Here is a 22,905-nt window from a genome sequence, read left to right as displayed (position 1 = left end):
GTTTTGTGGGTTCTTGTTTCGAGTTGGTTGTGTTTTACCGTGTACTGTCACGTTACCGTCTTTTGTTGTTTTGATCACGTTTCGCTAATAAATGAGTATGTTTGCCTGCAACGCTGCGCCTTGGTCCTCATCTGTTCCTGATGATCGTGACACACGCATGACTGTAAGTCGCTTTGGATAAAAGCGTCTGCTAAATGGCATATTATTATATTATTATTATAGAAAATAAACATGATGTTTGTGCCAGCTGAGGTTGTTCAACACACTTTGGTTAATACTGCTGTCCTTGACGGCATAGATACTAAAGAATATAGCTATTCTAATTGTAATTATTGCACAATTAACATAAAGTAATTGTTTTTAATAGGCTAACTAAGCCCTAACTAAGACCTTCTGTAAACATTGCCTGCTAACTGCCTTTGATGTAGGTCGTTCGATGAAATGTGGGCAGTGAAAGTCATGTGGGGGCAGTTTCAATCCAGGCTATTAATGGTGTGTTTGTGAAGTAATGGTACAATTTATATAGAGGCTTTGAACATCAGACTGACAGTCAAATTGCATCTTTAGCCCAATGCTGATTAAAGCTCTGCCTCCCTGTAAGCTGATTAAAGCTCTGACACCTTGTAAGCCGGCGGAAGTTTAAATGCCAAACAAATCAGACTCACTTGGTCCCTTTCAAAAGAAGGCCTCCTACATCAGATGGAGGTGACCTGAAGGAAAATATATATTATGTTACATAGCCAGGGGATGTAGGGGTGCTCAGAGTGCTGTAGCTCCCCATGATAAATGATAAACTCAGCAAAAAAAGAAACATCCTCTCACTGTCAACTGCGTTTATTTTCAGCAAACTTAACATGTGTAAATATTTGTATAAACATAACAATATTCAACAACTGATACATAAACTGAACAAGTTCCACAGACATGTGACTAACACATGGAATAATGTGTCCCTGAACAAAGGGGGGGTCAAAATCAAAAGTAACAGTCAGTATCTGGTGTGGACACCAGCTGCATTAAGTACTGCAGTGCATCTCCTCCTCATGGCACCAGATTTGCCAGTTCTTGCTGTGAGATGTTACCCCACTCTTCCACCAAGGCACCTGCAAGTTCTCTGACTGACATTTCTGGGGGGAATCCAACAGGTCCCAGATATGCTGAATGGGATTGAGATCCGGGCTCTTCGCTGGCCATGGCAGAACACTGACATTTCTGTCTTGCAGGAAATCACGCACAGAACGAGCAGTATGGCTGGTGGCATTGTCATGCTGGAGGGTCATGTCAGGATGAGCCTGCAGGAAGGGTAACACATGTGGGAGGAGGATGTCTTCCCTGTCATGCACAGCGTTGAGATTGCCTGGAATGACAACAAGCTCAGTCCGATGATGCTGTGACACACCGCCCCCAGACTACGATGGACCACCTCCAAATCGATCCCGCTCCAGAGTACAGGCCTCGGTGTAACGCGCACTCCTTGGATGAAAAACGCGAATCCGACCATCACCCCTGGTGAGACAAAACAGCGACTCGTCAGTGAAGTGCACTTTTTACCAGTCCTGTCTGGTCCAACGACGGTGGGTTTGTGCCCATAGGCGACGTTGTTGCCAGTGATGTCTGGTGAGGACCTGCCTTACAACAGGCCTACAAGCCCTCAGTCCAGCCTCTCTCATTCTATTGCGGACAGTCTGAGCACAGATGGAGGGATTGTATGTTCCTGGTGTAACTCGGGCAGTTGTTGTTGCCATCCTGTACCTGTCCCGCAGGTGTGATGTTCAGATGTACCGATCCTGTGCAGGTGTTGTTACACGTGGTCTGCCACTGCGAGGACGATCAGCTGTCCATCCGGTCTCCCTGTAGCGCTGTCTTAGGTGTCTCATAGTCCGGACATGGAAATGTATTGCCCTGGCCACATCTGCAGTCCTCATACCTCCTTGCAGCATGCCTAAGGCACGTTCACGCAGATGAGCAGGGAACCTGGGCATCTTTCTTTTGGTGTTTTTCAGAGTCAGTAGAAAGGCCTCTTTTGTGTCCTAAGTTTTCATAACTGTGACCTTAATTGCCTACTGTCTGTAAGCTGTTAGTGTCTTAACGACCGTTCCACAGGTGCATGTTCATTAATTGTTTATGGTTCATTGAACAAGCATGGGAAACAGTGTTAAAACCATTTACAATGAAGATCTGTGAAGTTATTTGGATTTTTACAAATTATCTTTGAAAGACCGGGTCCTGAAAAAGGGACGTTTCTTTCTTTGCTGAGTTTATACAGTGGGGAAAAAAAGTATTTAGTCAGCCACCAATTGTGCAAGTTCTCCCACTTAAAAAGATGAGAGAGGCCTGTAATTTTCATCATAGGTACACGTCAACTATGACAGACAAAATGAGAAAAATAAATCCAGAAAATCACATTGTAGGATTTTTAATGAATTTATTTGCAAATTATGGTGGAAAATAAGTATTTGGTCAATAACAAAAGTTTCTCAATACTTTGTTATATACCCTTTGTTGGCAATGACACAGGTCAAACGTTTTCTGTAAGTCTTCACAAGGTTTTCACACACTGTTGCTGGTATTTTGGCCCATTCCTCCATGCAGATCTCCTCTAGAGCTTTGGGGCTGTCGCTGGGCAACACGGACTTTCAACTCCCTCCAAAGATTTTCTATGGGGTTGAGATCTGGAGACCTGCTAGGCCACTCCAGGACCTTGAAATGCTTCTTACGAAGCCACTCCTTCGTTGCCCGGGCGGTGTGTTTGGGATCATTGTCATGCTGAAAGACCCAGCCACGTTTCATCTTCAATGCCCTTGCTGATGGAAGGAGGTTTTCACTCAAAATCTCACGATACATGGCCCCATTCATTCTTTCCTTTACACGGATCAGTCATCCTGGTCCCTTTGCAGAAAAACAGCCCCAAAGCATGATGTTTCCACCCCCATGCTTCACAGTAGGTATGGTGTTCTTTGGATGCAACTCAGCATTCTTTGTCCTCCAAACACGACGAGTTGAGTTTTTACCAAAAAGTTATATTTTGGTTTCATCTGACCATATGACATTCTCCCAATCCTCTTCTGGATCATCCAAATGCACTCTAGCAAACTTCAGACGGGCCTGGACATGTACTGGCTTAAGCAGGGGGACACGTCTGGCACTGCAGGATTTGAGTCCCTGGCGGCGTAGTGTGTTACTGATGGTAGGCTTTGTTACTTTGGTCCCAGCTCTCTGCAGGTCATTCACTAGGTCCCCCCGTGTGGTTCTGGGATTTTTGCTCACCGTTCTTGTGATCATTTTGACCCCACGGGGTGAGATCTTGCGTGGAGCCCCAGATCGAGGGAGATTATCAGTGGTCTTGTATGTCTTCCATTTCCTAATAATTGCTCCCACAGTTGATTTCTTCAAACCAAGCTGCTTACCTATTGCAGATTCAGTCTTCCCAGCCTGGTGCAGGTCTACAATTTTGTTTTTGGTGTCCTTTGACAGCTCTTTGGTCTTGGCCATTGTGAAGTTTGGAGTGTGACTGTTTGAGGTTGTGGACAGGTGTCTTTTATACTGATAACAAGTTCAAACAGGTGCCATTAATACAGGTAACGAGTGGAGGACAGAGGAGCCTCTTAAAGAAGAAGTTACAGGTCTGTGAGAGCCAGAAATCTTGCTTGTTTGTAGGTGACCAAATACTTATTTTCCACCATAATTTGCAAATAAATTCATTAAAAATCCTACAATGGGATTTTCTGGATTTTTTTTTCTCAATTTGTCTGTCATAGTTGACGTGTACCTATGATGAAAATTACAGGCCTCGCTCATCTTTTTAAGTGGGAGAACTTGCACAATTGGTGGCTGACTAAATACTTTTTTTCCCCACTGTATATGGTATATAGGGAACACAGCTATAAGAACCATGAACACAGCTATAAGGTATATAGGGAACACAGCTATACGGTATATAGGGAACACAGCTATAATGTATATAGGAAACACAGCTATAAGGTATATAGGGAACACAGCTATAAGGTATATAGGGAACACACCTATAAGGTATATAGGAAACACAGCTATAAGGTATATAGGAAACACAGCTATAAGAACCATGAACACAGGTATAAGGTATATAGGGAACACAGCTATAAGGTATATAGGGAACACAGCTATAAGAACCATGAACACAGCTATAAGGTATATAGGGAACACAGCTATAAGGTATATAGGGAACACAGCTATAATGTATATAGGAAACACAGCTATAAGGTATATAGGAAACACAGCTATAAGGTATATAGGGAACACAGCTATAAGGTATATAGGAAACACAGCTATAAGGTATATAGGAAACACAGCTATAAGGTATATAGGGAACACAGCTATAAGGTAAATAGGAAACACAGCTATAGAATAGCGTATTCATGATGTCTACCAAATTTCGTTTTCTAAAATGTGATCTCTCTCTAGTTAGAACAGAGACTACTGAAAACAGCCAAACAGAAGATGGAACAGCTGAGTAGAGCCTTCACTGGACGTGAGTCTCTGACCTACCTACCTCACTTTCTCATTAGAAACACATTCAGAATAGTCCAGAGACTTTCCCTGCCTCTGCTTTCATATGACGATGGAGGGAGAGGACTGTGTGTGTCTGACAGCAGTGTGTGTGTGTGTGTGTGTGTGTGTGTGTGTGTGTGTGTGTGTGTGTGTGTGTGTGTGTCTCTCTAGGTGAGGGCTCCCCTCCAGACACCAGGTTTATGGAGGATGGTGTGTGTGAGTTGATGAAGACACGTCGTGTGTTGAAGTGTTCCTATCCCTACGGATTCTTCCTCCAGCCTCACAGCACACAGAAGGAGATCTTTGAACTCATGCAGGTAGGTGTGTGTGTGTGTGTGTGAGAGAGAGAGATAAATAAGCTTTTTTGTTGCTGTTTCAGCTACCCTCTCTTTACTTTTCTTCATCCCTCTCTCTCTCTCTCTCTCTCTCTCTCTCTCTTTGTCTCTCCCCTCCCCTCTCTTTCTTTGTCTCTCTCTTTGTCTCTCTCCTCCCCTCTCCTCCCCTCTCTCTCTTTGTCTCCCCTCCTCCTCTCTCTCTTTGTCTCTCCCCTCCTCCCCTCTCTCTCTTTGTCTCTCCCCTCTCCTCTCTCTCTTTATCTCTCTCTCTCTCTGTCTCCCCTCCCCTCTCTCTCTTTATGTCTCTCTCTCTCTCTCTGTCTCCCCTCCCCTCTCTCTCTCTCTCTCTCCCCTCCCCTCTCTCTCTGTATGTCTCTCTCTCTCTTTATGTCTCTCCCCTCCTCTCTCTCTTTATGTATCTCTCTCTCTGTCTCCCCTCCCCTCTCTCTCTCTCTCTCTCTCTCCCCTCTCTCTCTTTATGTCTCTCTCTCTTTTTGTCTCTCCCCTCCTTCTCTCTCTCTTTATGTATCTCTCTCTCTCTGTCTCCCCTCCCCTCTCTCGCTCTCTCTCTCTCTCCCCTCCCCTCTCTCTCTTTATGTCTCTCTCTCTCTTTGTCTCTCCCCTCCTCTCTCTCTTTATGTATCTCTCTCTCTGTCTCCCCTCCCCTCTCTCTCTCTCTCTCTCTCCCCTCCCCTCTCTCTCTTTTTGTCTCTCCCCTCCTTCTCTCTCTCTTTATGTATCTCTCTCTCTGTCTCCCCTCCCCTCTCTCTCTCTCTCTCTCTCTCTCTCTCTCTCCCCTCCCCTCTCTCTCTTTATGTCTCTCTCTCTCTTTATGTCTCTCTCCCCTCCCCTCTCTCTCTTTATGTCTCTCTCTCTCTCTTTATGTCTCTCCCCTCCTCCCCTCTCTCTCTTTATGTCTCTCCCCTCCTCCCCTCTCTCTCCCCCAGACTGATCTGGAGATGGCGGTGGAGGACTTGGCTCAGAAGGTGAACCGTCCCTACCTGCGTACGCCGTGTCATAAGATCGTCAGCGCTGCCTGTCTGGTACAGCAGAAGAGAGAGGAGTTCCTGGCCTCAGTGGCTAGAGGGGTCGCCCCTAGCGACTCACCTGAAGTACCTAGGAGGAGGTGAAAATGAAGCCAATTCTGTGCCGACATAAATTGTATTAGAATTTTATCATTTCGAATTTGTATTAGGATATTTAATTTAATTTAATCCACTGAATTCATAAATTGAACTTGTATTTCATTATTTTAAACTAAATTGAATGAATATTGCATTCAGTTTAACATTTTAATTTCAATTCAATTGAATATTGAATATTCAAATTATGTATTAATATATTCCGTTTCAATATGGTAGATATTGCATTCATTGTCTGTGTATCAAGTTTACAAACTATAATTTCAAATTAATTATAGTTTCATATATTCAACTTCTCAGATGCAGTTTTCAAATTAAAATTCAAAACCAGAGACAACATCCTGGTACTTTGCCAGCCAGGAGAGGTAGAGGTGAACAGACTGTGGTAAACAGAATCTTCTGGTGGTTTCTGAAGCCAATGTGGCATGTTTAATTTATTTTATGAATTTGGCTGTAGTGTTTGAACCGTTTTGGCTATAAGCTATTATGATGAGTAGCCTCGCAATCACCGCGTGTAGCAAACCATTCATGCAAGCGTGCGGGATGTGATGAGCAACCTTGGCTGAGACATGAAGACGTGTTAGTTTGACTGATGGGGTTTTAACCCAGGTCTCCTGTATGCCAGACAATGCGACTTTTCAGGTCTCAGACAAGTTAGTCATCACCCGAGCGTGGTCACCGAACCACCTTTGTTACACTTCATCCACCTTTGACCTCCTCCTTGATGAGACCCATCCAAGTCACAGGACCAATGCCTTTAGACCCGCCCACTGGGCAAAAAATGGAACAGCCAATCAGGCATTTGCACGAAATGCCAGATGGCCAGTCCGCCACTGCTTGAAATTGGACTATGTCTAACACAAACTAACACAGGTCAAACTAACACGTCTTCAGGTCTCAGGCAAGATTCTCATCACATAAGCATGGATCACCAAACCACGCGAGTAACCTTGCTGGATCTTGAAGATTCTATTAGTGTAGCAGATGGGGATCTTTGAAACTCACTCCTCAGCCTGAAGTGGTCGCCCCTTGCACATTTGAAGAAGGCCTTTTTCAATAGCACGATGGGGTTGGAAGGCTTCAGGAGGGTGGGCACGTGTGTTTTCAAGGCAGAAGTCCCGAGTTCGAGTCTCCATTATGAGCTGAAGCGGTACTCGCTAAGCAGGCAGCATGACGTCCTTTACAATGGTGCCACTGGACTCGGATCTACAGTTGCGCTGGTTCAACCGCTGGGGGTCTATGACAGGGAATTTCAACTACTGTATATTCTTATGGGGGGCCAATGTTTTATTTGTTGTGACACTCCCTTCTAACGCAGCCTGTGATCATAGGTGAAAAATCTGTCGATGTGCCCTTAAGCAAGGCACTTAACCCTAATTGCTCCTGTAGGTCGCTCTGGATAAGAGCGTCTGCTAAATGACTAAAATGTAAATGTAGAAGGGAACAGAAGGCATGTCCATGCTCCAGAGAGTGTTAGCTTTCAGGAATGGGGTCATAATAGCATATAGCCAAAAAGGTTAAAATGCTAGAGCCAAATTCATTGGAAGAAAAATAAATTGACATCCCACTTTGGCTTCAGAAACCACCAGAAGTTTCTGTTTATCACAGTGAGCGTTTGATTCCATCTGTTCTCCTCTATCTCTCCTGGCTGGCAAAGTACCAGGATGTTGTCTCTGGTGTTGAATCTGAATTTGAAAAACTGAATCTGAATGCATCTAAGAAGCTGAATATATGAAACTTTGATCAACTTGAAATTATAGTTTGGAAACTTGATACACAGAAAATGAATGCAATATCTACCAAATGAAAACTGAATATATAAATATCAACTTTGAATATTCAATTAAATTGAAATAGAATAGAATTTTACAACTGAATGCAATATTCAATTCAGTTCAGTTTCAAATCATGATATAAAAGTTGAATTTATGAATTCAATGATTCAACTTGTGCATTACAAATGCAAAAATATTACATTATAATTCAATATCCTAATATAAATTCTAAATTATGGAATTCAAATACAATTTCTGTTGGCACTGAAATCGCTCCATAGGTGAGAGAGAGAGTGAGGGAGGGACAGGCAGAGAAGGACATAGAGAGGAGGGAGGGAGGGACGGACGGAGAGAGAGGAGGGAGAGCGGGAGGGACGGAGACAGGAGGGAGGGACATAGAGAGGAGGGAGGGAGGTACGGACGGAGAGAGAGGAGGGAGAGCGGGAGGGACGGAGACAGGAGCGAGGGAAGGAGGGGAGGAAGGTGTTTGTATCAAGAGAGTGGAAAATGTAACATAAGTACTACATAACTGTAAACATTAAGTGGTGAACTTTGATTTGTCCCCAATAGACAGTAAACATCCACTAGACAGATCAGGGTTATTTTTACAGATCTTTTCTTTACCAAGCTCTATATTGAATGTTTCAGTTTCCCTGCCACATCATGGGACTGGGAGTACCTGGGATTCACCTCTCCTGAGGTAACTAAACATAACACCAGTGTCAAGCTTTTATACTGTTTCTCTATGAGAAAGTCCTTATTGGTGGCCACGTCCTGTTACATCATGTGACTGACCTGCATAATGTACTACTTGTAGGAGTATGTACTACCTGTATAATCTATAATGTACTAGCTGTATATTGTACTACCTGTAGGAGAATGTACTACCTGTATAATCTATAATGTACTACCTGTAGGAGTATGTACTACCTGTAGGAGTATGTACTACCTGTAGGAGTATGTACTACCTGCATAATGTATAATGTACTACCTGTATAATGTACTACCTGTATAATGTATAATGTTCTACCTGTATAATGTATAATGTACTACCTGTATAATGTATTACCTGTAGGAGTATGTGCTAACTGTATAATGTATAACGTACTACCTGTAGGAGTATGCAGATTTCCAGTACCGCCGGAGACACCGGCCGCGTCGTAGAGGAGACATGCCGAGTTTACACGGTCTGAGGAGCAACAGCAGCACTCCTGAACCCAACCAGGACACTGAGAATACAGGTACACACACACACACACACACACACACACACAATGCATCAGTATGTCCTGTGTGTTTCTCTGACCTTTGGTTGTGTTGTTATTGTTATGTGTGACAGAGGTCCTCCAGGAGAGAGTTGTGGGGCGGAGACAACCTCTGAGGTCACTGGATGAAGACGACCCCAACATTCTACTGGCCATCCAACTGTCACTCCAGGACTCACGGAGGGAGAGAGAGATGGAGGGAGGGATGGCGAGAGAGATGGAGGGAGGGAGGGAGAGAGAGAGGGAGGGAGGGAGAGAGAGAGGGATGGGAGGAGAACTGCAGAGAGGCTCTGGTGTGTTTGAGGACCCAGGACTTTGGTCTGGACAGGGTCTGGATATAGGGCCAGTAATGGGTCCAGGGGTGGGGGGCCTCAGTGAGACTCAGGCCCCCTCCAGTGTGGGTGGTTCTCTGGGGGCCAGTGGCTCTTCTAACCTCCCCAGACCAGACCCTAACCTGTCGCTAAATGCTGAGCTGTTAGAGCTAGGAGAAAGTCTGATGAGACTGGGACACATAACTACTCCATATACCCTAGACAACACTAATATCCCTACGCCATATAGCTTAGGCCACACCTACGACCACTACAACCCTTCCCCTAGATACAGGCAGAGTCAGGACCATGGCTACACACCCAATACAACTGACCACAACTATGCTGTACTGGAACCTGACCACAGCACACCTTATACACACGGCTACGGTCAAACCTCTGACCTTAACCAGGACCACACCACTATCAACATTCCCTTCACTCCAGAACACAACCATAGTTGCGGTCAAAACCAAAACGGTGGCCATCCCACTATCAATGCCTCCTACAACTCTGTTCAGTGCCAACCCAGACCCTACACTGACATTCCTCCTCTCCCAGACCTTACAGCGTCTTGTAGCCCTAAACACACAAGGCTTTACCCCTCAGACCCAGAGCCATATGCTATGTTCAGCCTTCCCCATAACCCTGAACCAGACCAAACCATCTCTTACACCCAGAACACACATCCTGACCAGAACCACCAACATTGCTGCCACTCCAGCCACTACACCCCTAACCCAGACCCTTACACCCCTAACCCAGACCCTTACACCCCTAACCCAGACCCTTACACCCCTAACCCAGACCCTTACACCCCTAACCCGGACCCTTACACCCCTAACCCAGGCCCTCGTAACCCAGACTCTCTCACCCCTAACCCAGACCCTTACACCCCTAACCCTAACCCAGACCCTTACACCCCTAACCCGGACCCTTACACCCCTAACCCAGACCCTCATAACCTAGACTCTCTCACCCCTAACCCAGACCCTTACACCCCTAACCCAGACCCTTACACCCCTAACCCAGACCCTCGTAACCTAGACCCTTACACCCCTAACCCAGACCCTTACACCCCTAACCCAGACCCTCGTAACCTAGACCCTTACACCCCTAACCCAGACCCTTACACCCCTAACCCAGACCCTCGTAACCTAGACCCTTACACCCCTAACCCAGACCCTTACACCCCTAACCCGGACCCTTACACCCCTAACCCAGACCCTCGTAACCTAGACCCTTACACCCCTAACCCAGACCCTTACACCCCTAACCCAGACCCTTACACCCCTAACCCAGACCCTTGCAACCCGGACCACACCTCAAATCCAAACCCAGACCACACTGCCTCCTACACCTCAGCCCCTCATGCCCTCACCTTGGACTCCCACACTCTAGACCCCAATCACCCTACCACAGAACCCCACTCCCTCCTACTCCCCTACCCAGACCTAGACCTACTCCTGTCCCCAGTGGTCCCTCCAGGAGGTCCCTTCACCCCCAGTGACCCGGGCTGTCTGGATACCCTGGAGCCCTCAGCTGGAGCCCTGCTCCTGGACAACATCATGGCCTGGATCCAACACACACACCCCCAGGACCACCCCCAGAACATCACCCTCATCCCCTCCGCTAGCTCCGAGACTGACTCACCCCCAGAGAAATACTCACCCCCAGATGCAGAGACAGACTCACCCACTGTTTCACCCCAAGACGGTGGGGAGCCAAAGAGTAATTCCCCTCCTGACTCCCATGTCAGTTCCAGCGTGGAGGCCACAGATGAACTACGGCCGGCCCAGGAGGGAGAGGGCGAGACGGGGAGGGGACAGGCTGGCTCCCCCTGCCCTGTGGGCAGCCTAGAGGTTAAAAGACCCAGCACTCTGGATCTGGAGTGTTGTGAGGGCGAGGAGTGTGTGAACACGGGGTGTGTGTCGGACCTGTCGCAGGACGCAGTGGACACACTCACACACTCACACTGTGGAGATGACCACCTCACTCCCACTGAGATGGACTCAAGCCTCACCCCCCAGCTAGTGGACGACCAATCACCCGCAGAGTGGGAGGAGCAAGTTCACCTGGTGTGACAACAGATGGACAGATGACAGGGAGGAAGAGAGGAGGAGAGAGGGAGGTAATGATAACCAACAGTGACAGAGATGGAGAGAGAGAAAATAATATAATAAAAAGAGAGAGAGAATGACTAACAGCATTATCAGACAGAGTAGAGAAGATGAAGGGATGAAAAGCATTTGGAGGAAAGAGTAGGAGAAACGTCTGACATTAAACATGGAGTGTCCACTTGATTTAGCTTGCTGGGCACAGAGCGCAAATACAGTATATGTGACCCAGGTCTGATCAGGTCATGTGAACCGAGTTGATCAGAGCAGCTGAGAGGTGTGTGTTTAAATACAATCATGTATGAGTGGTTTTAGTGATTTTATCTTTCATATCCATTCCACTACTGATGGACTGACTGTATGTGGAATGCCTCAGAGTAAGACTAAGTTTGTATTCAACCTTTATTTATCCAGATCAAAACTACGTGACACGGCTACTCTTTAGAAACAAAGTCCATGGCCGAGTTGATCAGTGTGCCTTTATTTTCAATCATTTTTATTGACTAACCCCTTTTTTCCAAGCAACGTGCAAAGAGTGTTGTTTGGGTGTTTTTCACCTTTCATTGCTTCACAATGCTGGTCTAGGTTCAGGCCCCCCCCCTGTCTATTTAATCGTATTCATTATGACCTAAAAGGCTCAACTGATCCTAGTTCAGCACTCCTACTCTGAGACACTAGGTACAGGACAAGGAGGCTGTTCTTTGCATTTGCATTGCGTTGGTGTAGTGAAGATGTTAGTACTTGGTAGACAATGTAGCTAAGATGATTATAATGGAGTCTACTTTATAGAGATGAATCTGCTGCATACAAGATTATAATATGAATTCTGAAATCATATTTCTCCCATTATTTAATTATAATAATCCATGTTGTTCTACTTAAAACAAGTAGTAATTAGATTTAGAATACAATCATAAAAGGCAATCATGGTTTAACTTCACTGTTGGGTGTAGGGCACTTTTCTAAAGTTTAGTGTGCAACCAGTAACCGAGTGTGGGCCAGTAACCGAAAGGTCGCCTGGTTTGAATCCCCAAGCCGAACATTGTGAAAAATATGTCGGTGCCCTTGAGCAAGGCACTTAACCCTAATTGCTTCTGTAAGTCGCTCTGGATAAGAGCGTCTGCTAAATGACTTAAATGTAAAATGGAACCATCTGAAGTAAATCACAGTTTTTTGGTCACGTACACAGTTCAGCAGATGTTATATCGTGTGCAGCAAAATGCTTACGTTACTTTAGTGGTGCAGTAGTTTATAGTAGGGTGTGACGTGATGCGCACAGATCATACAAACCATGAACTGGAACACTGGAGTCTGGATTTGGAATCTATATTTTTGTACGACACCATTGTTAAGATAATTGTTTGTTTAGCCCATTTTGTTCACGATAAGGTTTTTATTCCATTTTTTTCATGGTTTTGTATTTTCTTGGTACTTAATTTAATGTTTCGAGGCCAGTGGCTGTGTCATATTTTGTAACCCAACCGTCTGATTTTTATATTACTGTACCCTGGCAACCATAAACCTTGGTGTTATTTGCACTTTCATAGACGATACTTGATACATTCCCAGTCCATATGAAAGACAGCGACGTTCGATGTGTGGCCAAGGAATGAAAGTATCAGAAATAAGTTTACTCTCAATAAAAAAAACAGTAAAAAAAAAACACATTTATTTCAATGTACTTTTATTTAATTGATGATGACTACATATTTTGTCACTATAGAACTCTTGCTTCTTGCTACAGTATAAATGCTTTTAACATGAGAGTTGGACAACCTCATTAAACAAACAACATTATTGATGAAGGTGCGCCAACAATTTCTCATACTGTCAGTCTCATCATACATAAGACGGAATCTTAACTGTCATGCATTTCCACTACCACTAGAGGGCAATGTTCACTGATGATTTATTTTTGCATGTCCTGGTTCGGTCGCGTTTTTATGACGCCAGTGATCCTGCTACGAAAACGTATTTCATACAACAGCGGCCTGTGATCCCACTTGTACGCTGTAATTTTTTTTGACTTTGGTGGAGGATTTGTCTTTGCAATCCATCATCAACATGAAACTCGTACGGTAAGAATTTTCTAAAAATCATCTTTAGTCTTATGCTTCAATGCAAGGTGAAAAATATGGGTTTGAGTCGCTGGATTGATTTAGATTTGGAGTGCGAGCTTGTTCGCTGGATTCTGAGGCGGGAAGCAGTTAGTTGATATGATTGAGAGATGCAGAAGCGACTAGCTAAGTTATTGTTTGTGTTTATATAATGAACTGGCTTTCAACCGCGAAAATAACATATAACACATTAATTGTACAACTGTCGTTGAACTAGCTGGTGACTTTCTATGCGCCACTGTTATTTGCTAGCCACTGATACGCTAACTTACTATTAACGTTAGCTAGCTAAGTTAGTAAACCACAGTGCAGGCAGGGCCCTGTGTGGTTTCCCTCCAAGCAATAGTTCAAAACAATGTTGTGCTCTTGTTTAGACTTCTGGTTGGTGTTTCTCTCGCGTTTGTTTTGAACATTGCACACACCAAACTAAGTAGCTACTTACCAATTGCTGCATTCCGCAACGAGCCATTGTTTAGACAGATGGCTCGTTGCGGGAGCTTCCGTAGCCTGGCGTCCTTGATCAACTAAATCTAAACCACTCGGTTTCACCAAAATACATACGATTCGTCGGGTTGAATGTGTCCTTAGTTATCAAATAAGCGTGTTAAACACGTTTTTATCCAGGGTCTCCCATTTTCTGCCTGTAGACGTGGGAGATAACTTGGTACCCAAATGCGTGGTCTAGAATGGACTACAATGGTAGCCCACAGGCGGAAATAGGAGACCCTGGATAAAAACGTGTTCTAAACGATTTTCTGTCTAAACAATGGCAACCACCCACCTCATTGTCTACGGAAATGGTCTGTGTCGAGATTGTTTACAGTGCCTGGAAGACCAAGCTGGTAAGAGAGATTCACAACTTCATAAACAGCATGTCTTATAACACTGCCTCTAATCATAACCATACCGTTTTCTCCTCCTGTAGTTTTTTGATGAAACTCAGCCACGAGACTGTGACCATTGAGCTGAAGAATGGAACCCAGGTCCATGGGACTATCACAGGTTTGGACCGTGCCCCCTCCTCACGTCTGACAGAACAATGGCTACACCTCCAACTTAGGACTATTGAGATGTAAACTAGGACAAAGTCCAGTTTAGGGTGCTGTAACTGCTCAGTCCAAACACATGTTTACTATTGTAGCCTGATGTCCCAAGTGATGTTTTTTATTAGGAAACTCTCCACAGTTAGATTGAAGTTGGAGCTCTTTGTCAGATACCTATTAGTAGGGTAGATGTGAATGAGCGTGCATGGTCTGCTATAGCATTACCTTAACATTTAACAATGGTCGTTAACTGTGTGTCCCAGGTGTGGACGTGAGTATGAACACTCACCTGAAGGCGGTGAAGATGACTCTGAAGAACCGCGAGCCCACCCAGCTGGAGAGCCTCAGTATCCGTGGCAACAACATCAGATACTTCATCCTGCCGGACAGTCTGCCACTGGACACCCTGCTGGTCGACATAGAACCCAAGGTCAAGTCCAAGAAGAGAGAGGCTGGTGAGTACACAAGGTGGGGGTTAGAGGTCAACATGGAACCCAAGGTCAAGTCGAATAGGAGGGGGGGAGGGGGGCTGGTGAGTACACAAGGAGGAGAAAGGAAGTGTTGTGAGGCTGGTCAACATATCAGTGTAATATCCAAGGTTCCCGTCCTCGCTTCCCTCTGACGTTCTGAGGCGGCGATCAGAGGGGACGCTAGGAATCGAGGAATTATTTTAAAAGATTCAACCTAAGTTAGTTCACTCCTGGTCCTGGAGGGTTACAGGGTGTAGACCAGGGCTCTCCAACCCTGTTCCTGTCGGTTTTCACTTCAACCCCAATTGTAACTAACCTGATTCATTTTATAAACCAGCTAGATTAGGGTTGGAACGAAAACCTACAGGATGGTACACTACATGACCAAAAGTATGTGGACACTTGCTCGTCGAACATCTCATTCCAAAATCATGGGCATTAATATGGAGTTCGTCCCCCTTTTGCTGCCATAACAGCCTCCACTCTTCTGGGAAGGCTTTCCACTAGATGTTGGAACATTGCTGCGGGGGGGGACTTGCTTCCATTCAGCCACAACAGCATTAGTGAGGTTGGGCACTGATGTTGGGTGATTAGGCCTGGCTAGTCCACTCAGACAGGTGTCATGTAGGCTACACCATGAAAATGATATATTTATTTGCGACTGCTCAACTAAAATAATCTTGGGTCTACCAACAGCTTATCGACTAAATGGGGTCAGCCCTACATCTAATGCCTGCCTTCTGATGATGCCATGACTGAGTTCTCGCCTTCGAAGATTTGCTTCATTAAACCTAAATTAAAACTAGCAATTCCGCCTAAAATTGATGAGGCAAATGCTGTTCCGTAAGAGACAGCTCCCAACAATGACAAACAAGACCCACGGACAGGAGTGGGAGAGTCGAAACTAATCTCTAATCATCTCTCTTCCCTCTCTCCTCCCTCCATCTCTCTCCAGTGGCTGGGCGTGGAAGGGGCAGAGGAAGAGGGCGCGGAAGGGGGAGGGGCCGAGGCAGGGGAGGGCCCAGGAGATGATCGCCATGATGACGCAGCTGTCAGTCATGTCCTACTGTTTGTACAGCAACGTTGTTTTTGTCACCTTTTTTCTTATTTTTGGAGGAAACGTTTGTGAATCCCAAGGCCGATTTTGTTAATTTCTTTTTTTTGTACATTAAAGATATTTCACACGAACAGCGAAGTAAGTGTCTGTGCTTTATTGCCTTTCTTTAGTTGACGTGTATGTTGTGTAGTTCAGAACTGTAGAAAATTTTAAAAAAAAGTTGGGCGGGCTGACTGGATCTAATCCTGTAAATAAATTATCATGTTTCAGCATGAACATTTTACATTTGATCATTTGCGCTAACCTTGTTCGACCATCCTGATCTCGTGAGCTTACAGGGCTGGTCAGGATGGTGGATGAGGCTATTTTTTAAATTCTTTGTGCATCAATAACTCATTTACCAAATAACCGCCACTGGTAAATACTGGCCCAGGATGGTAAGATGTCAATGGATCACTTTTGGAATGACATACAGTAAACATGATTGTCTCTGTCATGCAGATGGACTGTATGTGGAAACGTTGCCCTTTTCTGATTTTTGTATTTTTTATTGAGGGTTAGAAAGGGAATATACAAAAAATTATATAGCGCTATGCATTAAAATGGAATTTGCACTGAACTAAAAATATAAAGTGTTTGTCCCATGTTTCATGAGCTGAAATAAAAGATCCCAGAAATGTTCCATACGCACACAAAGCTTATTTCTCTCAAATGTTGTGCATCCCTGTTAGTGAGCATTTCTCCTTTGCCAAGATAATCCATCCACCTGACAGGTTTGACATATCAAGAAGCTGATTAAACAACATGATCATTACACAGGGGCACCTTGTGCTGAGGACATTAAAAGTCCACTCTAAAATGTGCCGTTTTGAAACAACGCCACAGATGTCTCAACTTTTGAGGGAGCGTGCAATTGGAATGTTGACTGCAGGAATGTCCACCAGAGCTGTTGCCAGATAATGTTGATTTCTCTACCATAAGCCGCCTCCGTCGTTTTAGAATTTGTCAGTACTTCCAACCGGCCACACAACCGCAGACCGTGTGTGGTCGAGCGGTTTGATGTCAACCTTGTGGAGTGCTTCATGGTGGCGGTGGGGTTATGGTATGGACAACAAACACAATTGCATTTTATCAATGGCAATTTGAATGCACAGAGATACCGTGATGAGATCCTGAGGCCCATTGTCGTGCCATTCATCCATGTTTCAGCATACTGCACGGCCACATGTCGCAAGGATCTGTACACAATTCCTGGAAGCTGAAAATGTCCTAGTTCTTCCATGGCCTGCATACTCACCAGAAATGTCACCCATTGAGCATGTTTGGGATGCCCTGGATTGACGTGTACGACAGCGTGTTCCAGTTCCCGCCAATATCCAGCAACTAAGCACAGCCATTGAAGAGGAGTGGGACAACATTCCACAGGCCACAACCAGCAGCCTGATCAACTCTATGCAAAGGAGATGTGTTGCGCTGCATGAGGCAAATGGTCACACCAGATACTGACTGGTTTTGTGATCCACACCCCTACCTGTTTTTTAAGGTATCTGTGACCAACCGATGCATATCTCTAATCCCAGTCTTGTGAAATCCATAGATGAGGGCCTAATGAATTTATATAAAATGAGTGATTTACTTAAAGTGTATGTGGTTTGTTTAGGAGCCCAGCAGAACGGTCTACCAGTCCAGTATGTGAGGAGATTCAGACCAACATCTTCTATCCTGGACCAGATCTCACAGGTCATAAAGTAGACGCACACAGATTGCGTCTGAAATGATACCCTATTGCAGGGTTCACCAATTGGTGTCCCATAGGTGGCTTTATTTGGCCTCCAAAGTATTTATTTTTAGTATTTTTTTATTTTGTTATTGTTGGACATAAGAAACAAGTCAGCGCCAAGTGATTTTAATACAATAAATCTGTTCCCAAGTATTCCCACGCATAAGACATGAGCGTATACAAATGTAAGCAAGGTTTGAAATGATTGTTTAAGTCAAACTATGTTTCCACTTCCGACGCTCTTAACCACCAGGCTACCTGCTGACCCTGCCTGTTTCAGCCCCCTGAACATCCGCTCAAGAAGAAAAAAAATCGGGGCCCTGCCCTTTTGGGCTCTGGTCAAACGTAGTGCACTATATAGAGATTAGGGTGCCATTTAGGATGAACAGACAGACGCCATGAAGAATGACATGCATTGGATGTGGCCTTAGAGATATGAAGAAAGGTTCAATTGAAATGGGAGACACTTTAATGTATTTAAAGGACGTATACTGAATGAAATCAGTTCAGAAATCAATTTATTATTTGTTTCTTAAACCTCTGAAGGCTCTGATTCAGTATTAAAACACGGTACATATGGAACATGATTTAAACAATTGTCTTTTAAACATCCATTAATGACGTTGAACACACAACTGTAATAATATTATCACTATTTACTAGTTACAGTACATACGGAGTTGATTTGTGCTTCAGTTTACTTAATTCAACGAATACAAGCTCTTATGCAAAATATACATATGATACCTTAGTAAATCAAAAGGTGGGTTTTTAATATCACATTTTTAGCTTTTAAAATTCCCTTTAAAATGATTTTACACAACCACGGAAATAAAATGAAGGTCAACAGAACATGTGACTTCATAACTGACATATGTACAAATGAGCATCAGAATTAGCATGTTTCAGCCACAGCACTCAGTCTTACTACAATAGAAACGGTTGTCTAAATTCCCTCATTCTACAGCATTAAAGCTGATGATCAATAAACCCATTATCACAATACAGTAATAGTAACAATGAAGGTATGCCCCCCCCCCCCCCCCCCCATACCAAATTCACCCCTACCCATTAAGCACTAGTGTAGATCTGAGAGGATTCGATCGCTGGAGGCAATATGAAGTCTCGTTGTGTGTCCACGCACTACCGTGTTCCTCCTTATGACATCATCACTCTGAGACGACATCCGTCCATCAGTGTCTTATCTAAGCATGAGCAGCGTCTTCAATGTTGTCAGTCAGTCAGCTGAGGTACAACTCTCTGCTGTGTAGTATTGTTTTAGCAGTCCAACAACATCTCAGAAGACGGGTCCTGGCCCAGTCCAACACCAACTCTCAGAAGACGGGTCCTGGCCCAGTCCAACACCAACTCTCAGAAGACGGGTCCTGGCCCAGTCTATTGAAGTCTATGGTGAGCATCTCTAAATGAGCCTTCCAGGGATTCAGGGTATACTGGTGAGGCAAAACAGTAGGCTACACTTTACAGGCTAGTGTCATTATTCTTCAAACACTGGTCAGACATAGATATAGGTAAGAGTAGATTCACGGACCAGCAGGTCAGCCGTAGATCTGGATGAAGTAGATTCATAGGCCAGCATGTCATGAAGACGTAGATCTGGATGAAGTAGATTCATAGGCCAGCATGTCATGAAGACGTAGATCTGGATGAAGTAGATTCATAGGCCAGCATGTCATGAAGACGTAGATCTGGATGAAGTAGATTCATAGGCCAGCATGTCGAGGACATAGATCTGGATGAAGTAGATTCATAGGCCAGCATGTCATGAAGACGTAGATCTGGATGAAGTAGATTCATAGGCCAGCATGTCGAGGACATAGATCTGGATGAAGTAGATTCATAGGCCAGCATGTCATGAAGACGTAGATCTGGATGAAGTAGATTCATAGACCAGCATGTCATGAAGACGTAGATCTGGATGAAGTAGATTCATAGACCAGCATGTCATGAGGACGTAGATCTGGATGAAGTAGATTCATAGACCAGCATGTCATGAAGACGTAGATCTGGATGAAGTAGATTCATAGACCAGCATGTCATGAGGACGTAGATCTGGATGAAGTAGATAGATAGTAGACATGCTGTGGGTATCTGAGGCCTTAGTCCGAGGGGTGCTCTGGACACGAACGATTCACCTCAAACCACTCGTCTATACACCTGAGAGAGAGGGAGAGAGGGGGGGACCATGAGTAAAATAACAGCATCTTACTGTGATCATGTTGGTGTGTGTGTGTTGGTGTGTGTGTGTGTGTGTGTGTGTAGTTACCCTTTGTGGTAGATACAGAGACAGGGCAGTCTAGCGATGACGTCTCCCTGCTCCATCTCATCTAGACAGATTGCACACTCCTCACTATCCTTCTCCAGAACGTCCTCTGGGACACAGACACACCACCTTAACCATCCTGACATCATTACTATACTAGCCAATCCGAAGGAATTCTAAACCAGCAGGCCCGACGGACAGGCAGACAAACCAGAGGTGATTGGGGACACGCATATAGTCACACACACTCACCGTTGTAGGTGAGTCGTGGCTTGGTGAGACACATGACCAGGTGGATCTCCATCTCATCTGACACCACAAACTTACTGCACACAGGACAGTGGAACCCTGAGACATATAGAACCGGACATGTCAGCGCACACACACAAATATGTCAACCATGTGGTTATGATGACTCTGCATAATGACCAAAGGTCAATAATCATGATGACATCAGTCATGGTTCCATACGAAAAGATTAATCAATTACAGACTGACCCAGACACCATTCCAACCGTAACTCACTCTCCTGTGTGTGTGTGTGTGTGTGTTTGCTCGCAAACTGTCACAAACACACAATAGAATGGAACATGAATGAGGCCAGTATGTGAGAGGTCCTGACACGGTACATGGTGTCTGTGTGTGTGTGTGTGTGTCTGTGTGTGTGTGTGTGTCTGTGTCTGTGTGTGTGTGTGTGTGTGTCTGTGTGTGTGTGTGTGTGTGAAATGTCATGGAGAAAGTAAGTGCTTATCTGCTGGACTAAATGTGTTCCTCTGGCCCCACACTGGAAGAGAGGGGGTGTGGATTTCACATCATGTGACTGAGTCTTCCTTTTATCTTTCCTCTTCTTATCTGCCCAGTGAGGGGAGGGAGTTAGAACAGCCCAGTGAGGGGAGGGGGTTAGAACAGCCCAGTGAGGAGAGGGGGTTAGAACAGCCCAGTGAGGGGAGGGGGTTAGAACAGCCCAGTGAGGGGAGGGGGTTAGAACAGCCCAGTGAGGGGAGGGGGTTAGAACAGCCCAGTGAGGGGAGGGGGTTAGAACAGCCCAGTGAGGGGAGGGGGTTAGAACAGCCCAGTGAGGGGAGGGGGTTAGAACAGCCCAGTGAGAGGAGGGGGTTAGAACAGCCCAGTGAAAGGAGGGGGTTAGAACAGCCCAGTGAGAGGAGGGGGTTAGAACAGCCCAGTGAGAGGAGGGGGTTAGAACAGCCCAGTGAGAGGAGGGGGTTAGAACAGCCCAGTGAGAGGAGGGGGTTAGAACAGCCCAGTGAGAGGAGGGGGTTAGAACAGCCCAGTGAGAGGAGGGGGTTAGAACAGCCCAGTGAAAGGAGGGGGTTAGAACAGCCCAGTGAGAGGAGGGGGTTAGAACAGCCCAGTGAGAGGAGGGGGTTAGAACAGCCCAGTGAGAGGAGGGGGTTAGAACAGCCCAGTGAAAGGAGGGGGTTAGAACAGCCCAGTGAGAGGAGGGGGTTAGAACAGCCCAGTGAGAGGAGGGGGTTAGAACAGCCCAGATTCCTTGTTGTGGAATAAGATGTAATGTAGACAGTCAGGCCCGGGAACACACACACACACACTTTAACCCACCTCCCAGTAGGTGAGGGGACAGATGAAGTGGTAGCGAGCCAATCATCAGCCGGTGTTGTCCTCTCTCCCAGTCGGACTCCTCCAGGTCCAGACTGTTACCGAACACCTCCGACCTGCTCTGGCCGCCATGAGGTATACTAATCCCCGTCTGTTGGATACACACACAGACACACTGAACATCAAGATACTGGACATAGACTTGACTGAATTACACAGGCATAACTGACCAAGGTTTGAACCTGTGTACCACAAGACTGTGTAAGCCTCCTGAACTAAAAGCCTTGGCACTGGCTTGGTGAGCTAACACAAATCTTCAGGTGTCAGGCAGTTACTCATCACACAAGTGTGGTTCCAAACGACTTCCATTACACTCATAAACACACCTGGTGGTAGGAGCTGGGTTGGTTCCATCCGGTGTAGTGAATTTGGGGGCCACCAGGCCCAGCTGTGTATCTGAACCCTGGGGTAGTGCTGCCTCCAGACGGGGGGACAGGGCTAGAATACGCCCGGGTTCGACTGTTAGCCACGGGGCTACTCTGCCTGACACCCATGGTTGCTCCTGTCCTGTTCTGAAATATGAAGTCCTATAAGGTCTATGAAACAGAAGTCCTTGAAAGTCCTCTTCACTCTCATGAAGCCTTTCCCTATATGGGCTTTTGACAGCTGTTGAAAATGGTCCTACACACTGTGCAAAGTTTCAGATAATTATTTATTCGATATATCAATGTGTTTATATCTGTCCCTATTCAAATAAACCATAAATAGCCTAGGAAAAATGCGGAAACTCGATGTCACAATAGAGAGACAGAGCGCATGACTGTGTCCAGTCCAGCAGTCGTGTTGACAGCCAAAACAAAGGGCAACAGACAAAGAAATAAAAGTGGTTCGAGAAGTAAATAAAAGTAACCTCCAATATAATAAGACTGATTTTCGATGGACAACATTTACTGCCAACTCGTTTCTTCAGTTGAAAGTGTATTCGTGCGTCGCGGTTTATTCCAATATTCCATGCGCTTTGGTCATGGGCGGTTTGCCGCACAACAACTCCTACACCGCGACAGTCCCACTTTAGTGACTATATGCACTTACTCGATATTTCTCGAT

General features: G+C 45.3%; 3 protein-coding genes across 3 annotated transcripts in view; 2 read left to right on the top strand and 1 right to left on the bottom strand.

Moving 5' to 3' along the window:
- Positions 1-4,440: 4,440 nt before the first annotated feature.
- On the top strand, positions 4,441-13,114 carry LOC311125158 (uncharacterized protein; the record flags this gene model as incomplete). Its single annotated transcript, XM_084199219.1, has 7 exons — positions 4,441-4,507; positions 4,699-4,844; positions 5,810-5,988; positions 8,428-8,479; positions 8,897-9,020; positions 9,119-9,235; positions 9,356-13,114. Coding segments are annotated over 7 exons (2,769 nt in total), but the record flags the coding sequence as incomplete, so codon positions are not given.
- A 244-nt stretch (positions 13,115-13,358) lies between these two features.
- LOC311125156 (small nuclear ribonucleoprotein Sm D1-like) lies at positions 13,359-16,297 on the top strand. Its single transcript, XM_084199217.1, has 4 exons — positions 13,359-13,550; positions 14,515-14,591; positions 14,896-15,087; positions 16,058-16,297. Exons 1-4 carry the CDS (start codon positions 13,537-13,539, stop codon positions 16,132-16,134), a joined length of 360 nt encoding a protein of 119 aa, XP_084055343.1. The 5' UTR covers positions 13,359-13,536; the 3' UTR covers positions 16,135-16,297.
- Positions 16,298-18,385: 2,088 nt separating this feature from the next.
- LOC311125157 (E3 ubiquitin-protein ligase znrf2-like) overlaps positions 18,386-22,905 on the bottom strand; it is a 4,649-nt gene continuing 129 nt past the window's right edge. Inside the window, exons 1-5 of the mRNA XM_084199218.1 lie at positions 22,185-22,905; positions 21,802-21,949; positions 20,473-20,568; positions 20,224-20,329; positions 18,386-20,114 (exon numbers count right to left, since the gene is read on the bottom strand). The exon at positions 22,185-22,905 is cut by the window's right edge and continues 129 nt beyond it. Of these exons, the coding sequence (XP_084055344.1) occupies positions 20,057-20,114; positions 20,224-20,329; positions 20,473-20,568; positions 21,802-21,949; positions 22,185-22,352 (576 nt within the window). The 5' untranslated portion in view covers positions 22,353-22,905 and the 3' untranslated portion in view covers positions 18,386-20,056. The remainder of the gene's footprint in view (positions 20,115-20,223; positions 20,330-20,472; positions 20,569-21,801; positions 21,950-22,184) is intronic.

The sequence above is a fragment of the Coregonus lavaretus genome (genome assembly GCF_964263955.1).
Source record: "Coregonus lavaretus genome assembly, contig: HAP1_SCAFFOLD_5725, whole genome shotgun sequence".
Lineage (NCBI taxonomy): Eukaryota > Metazoa > Chordata > Actinopteri > Salmoniformes > Salmonidae > Coregonus > Coregonus lavaretus.
Note: the sequence above shows the minus strand (reverse complement) of the source record. Positions and strands in the feature narration are given on the sequence as shown.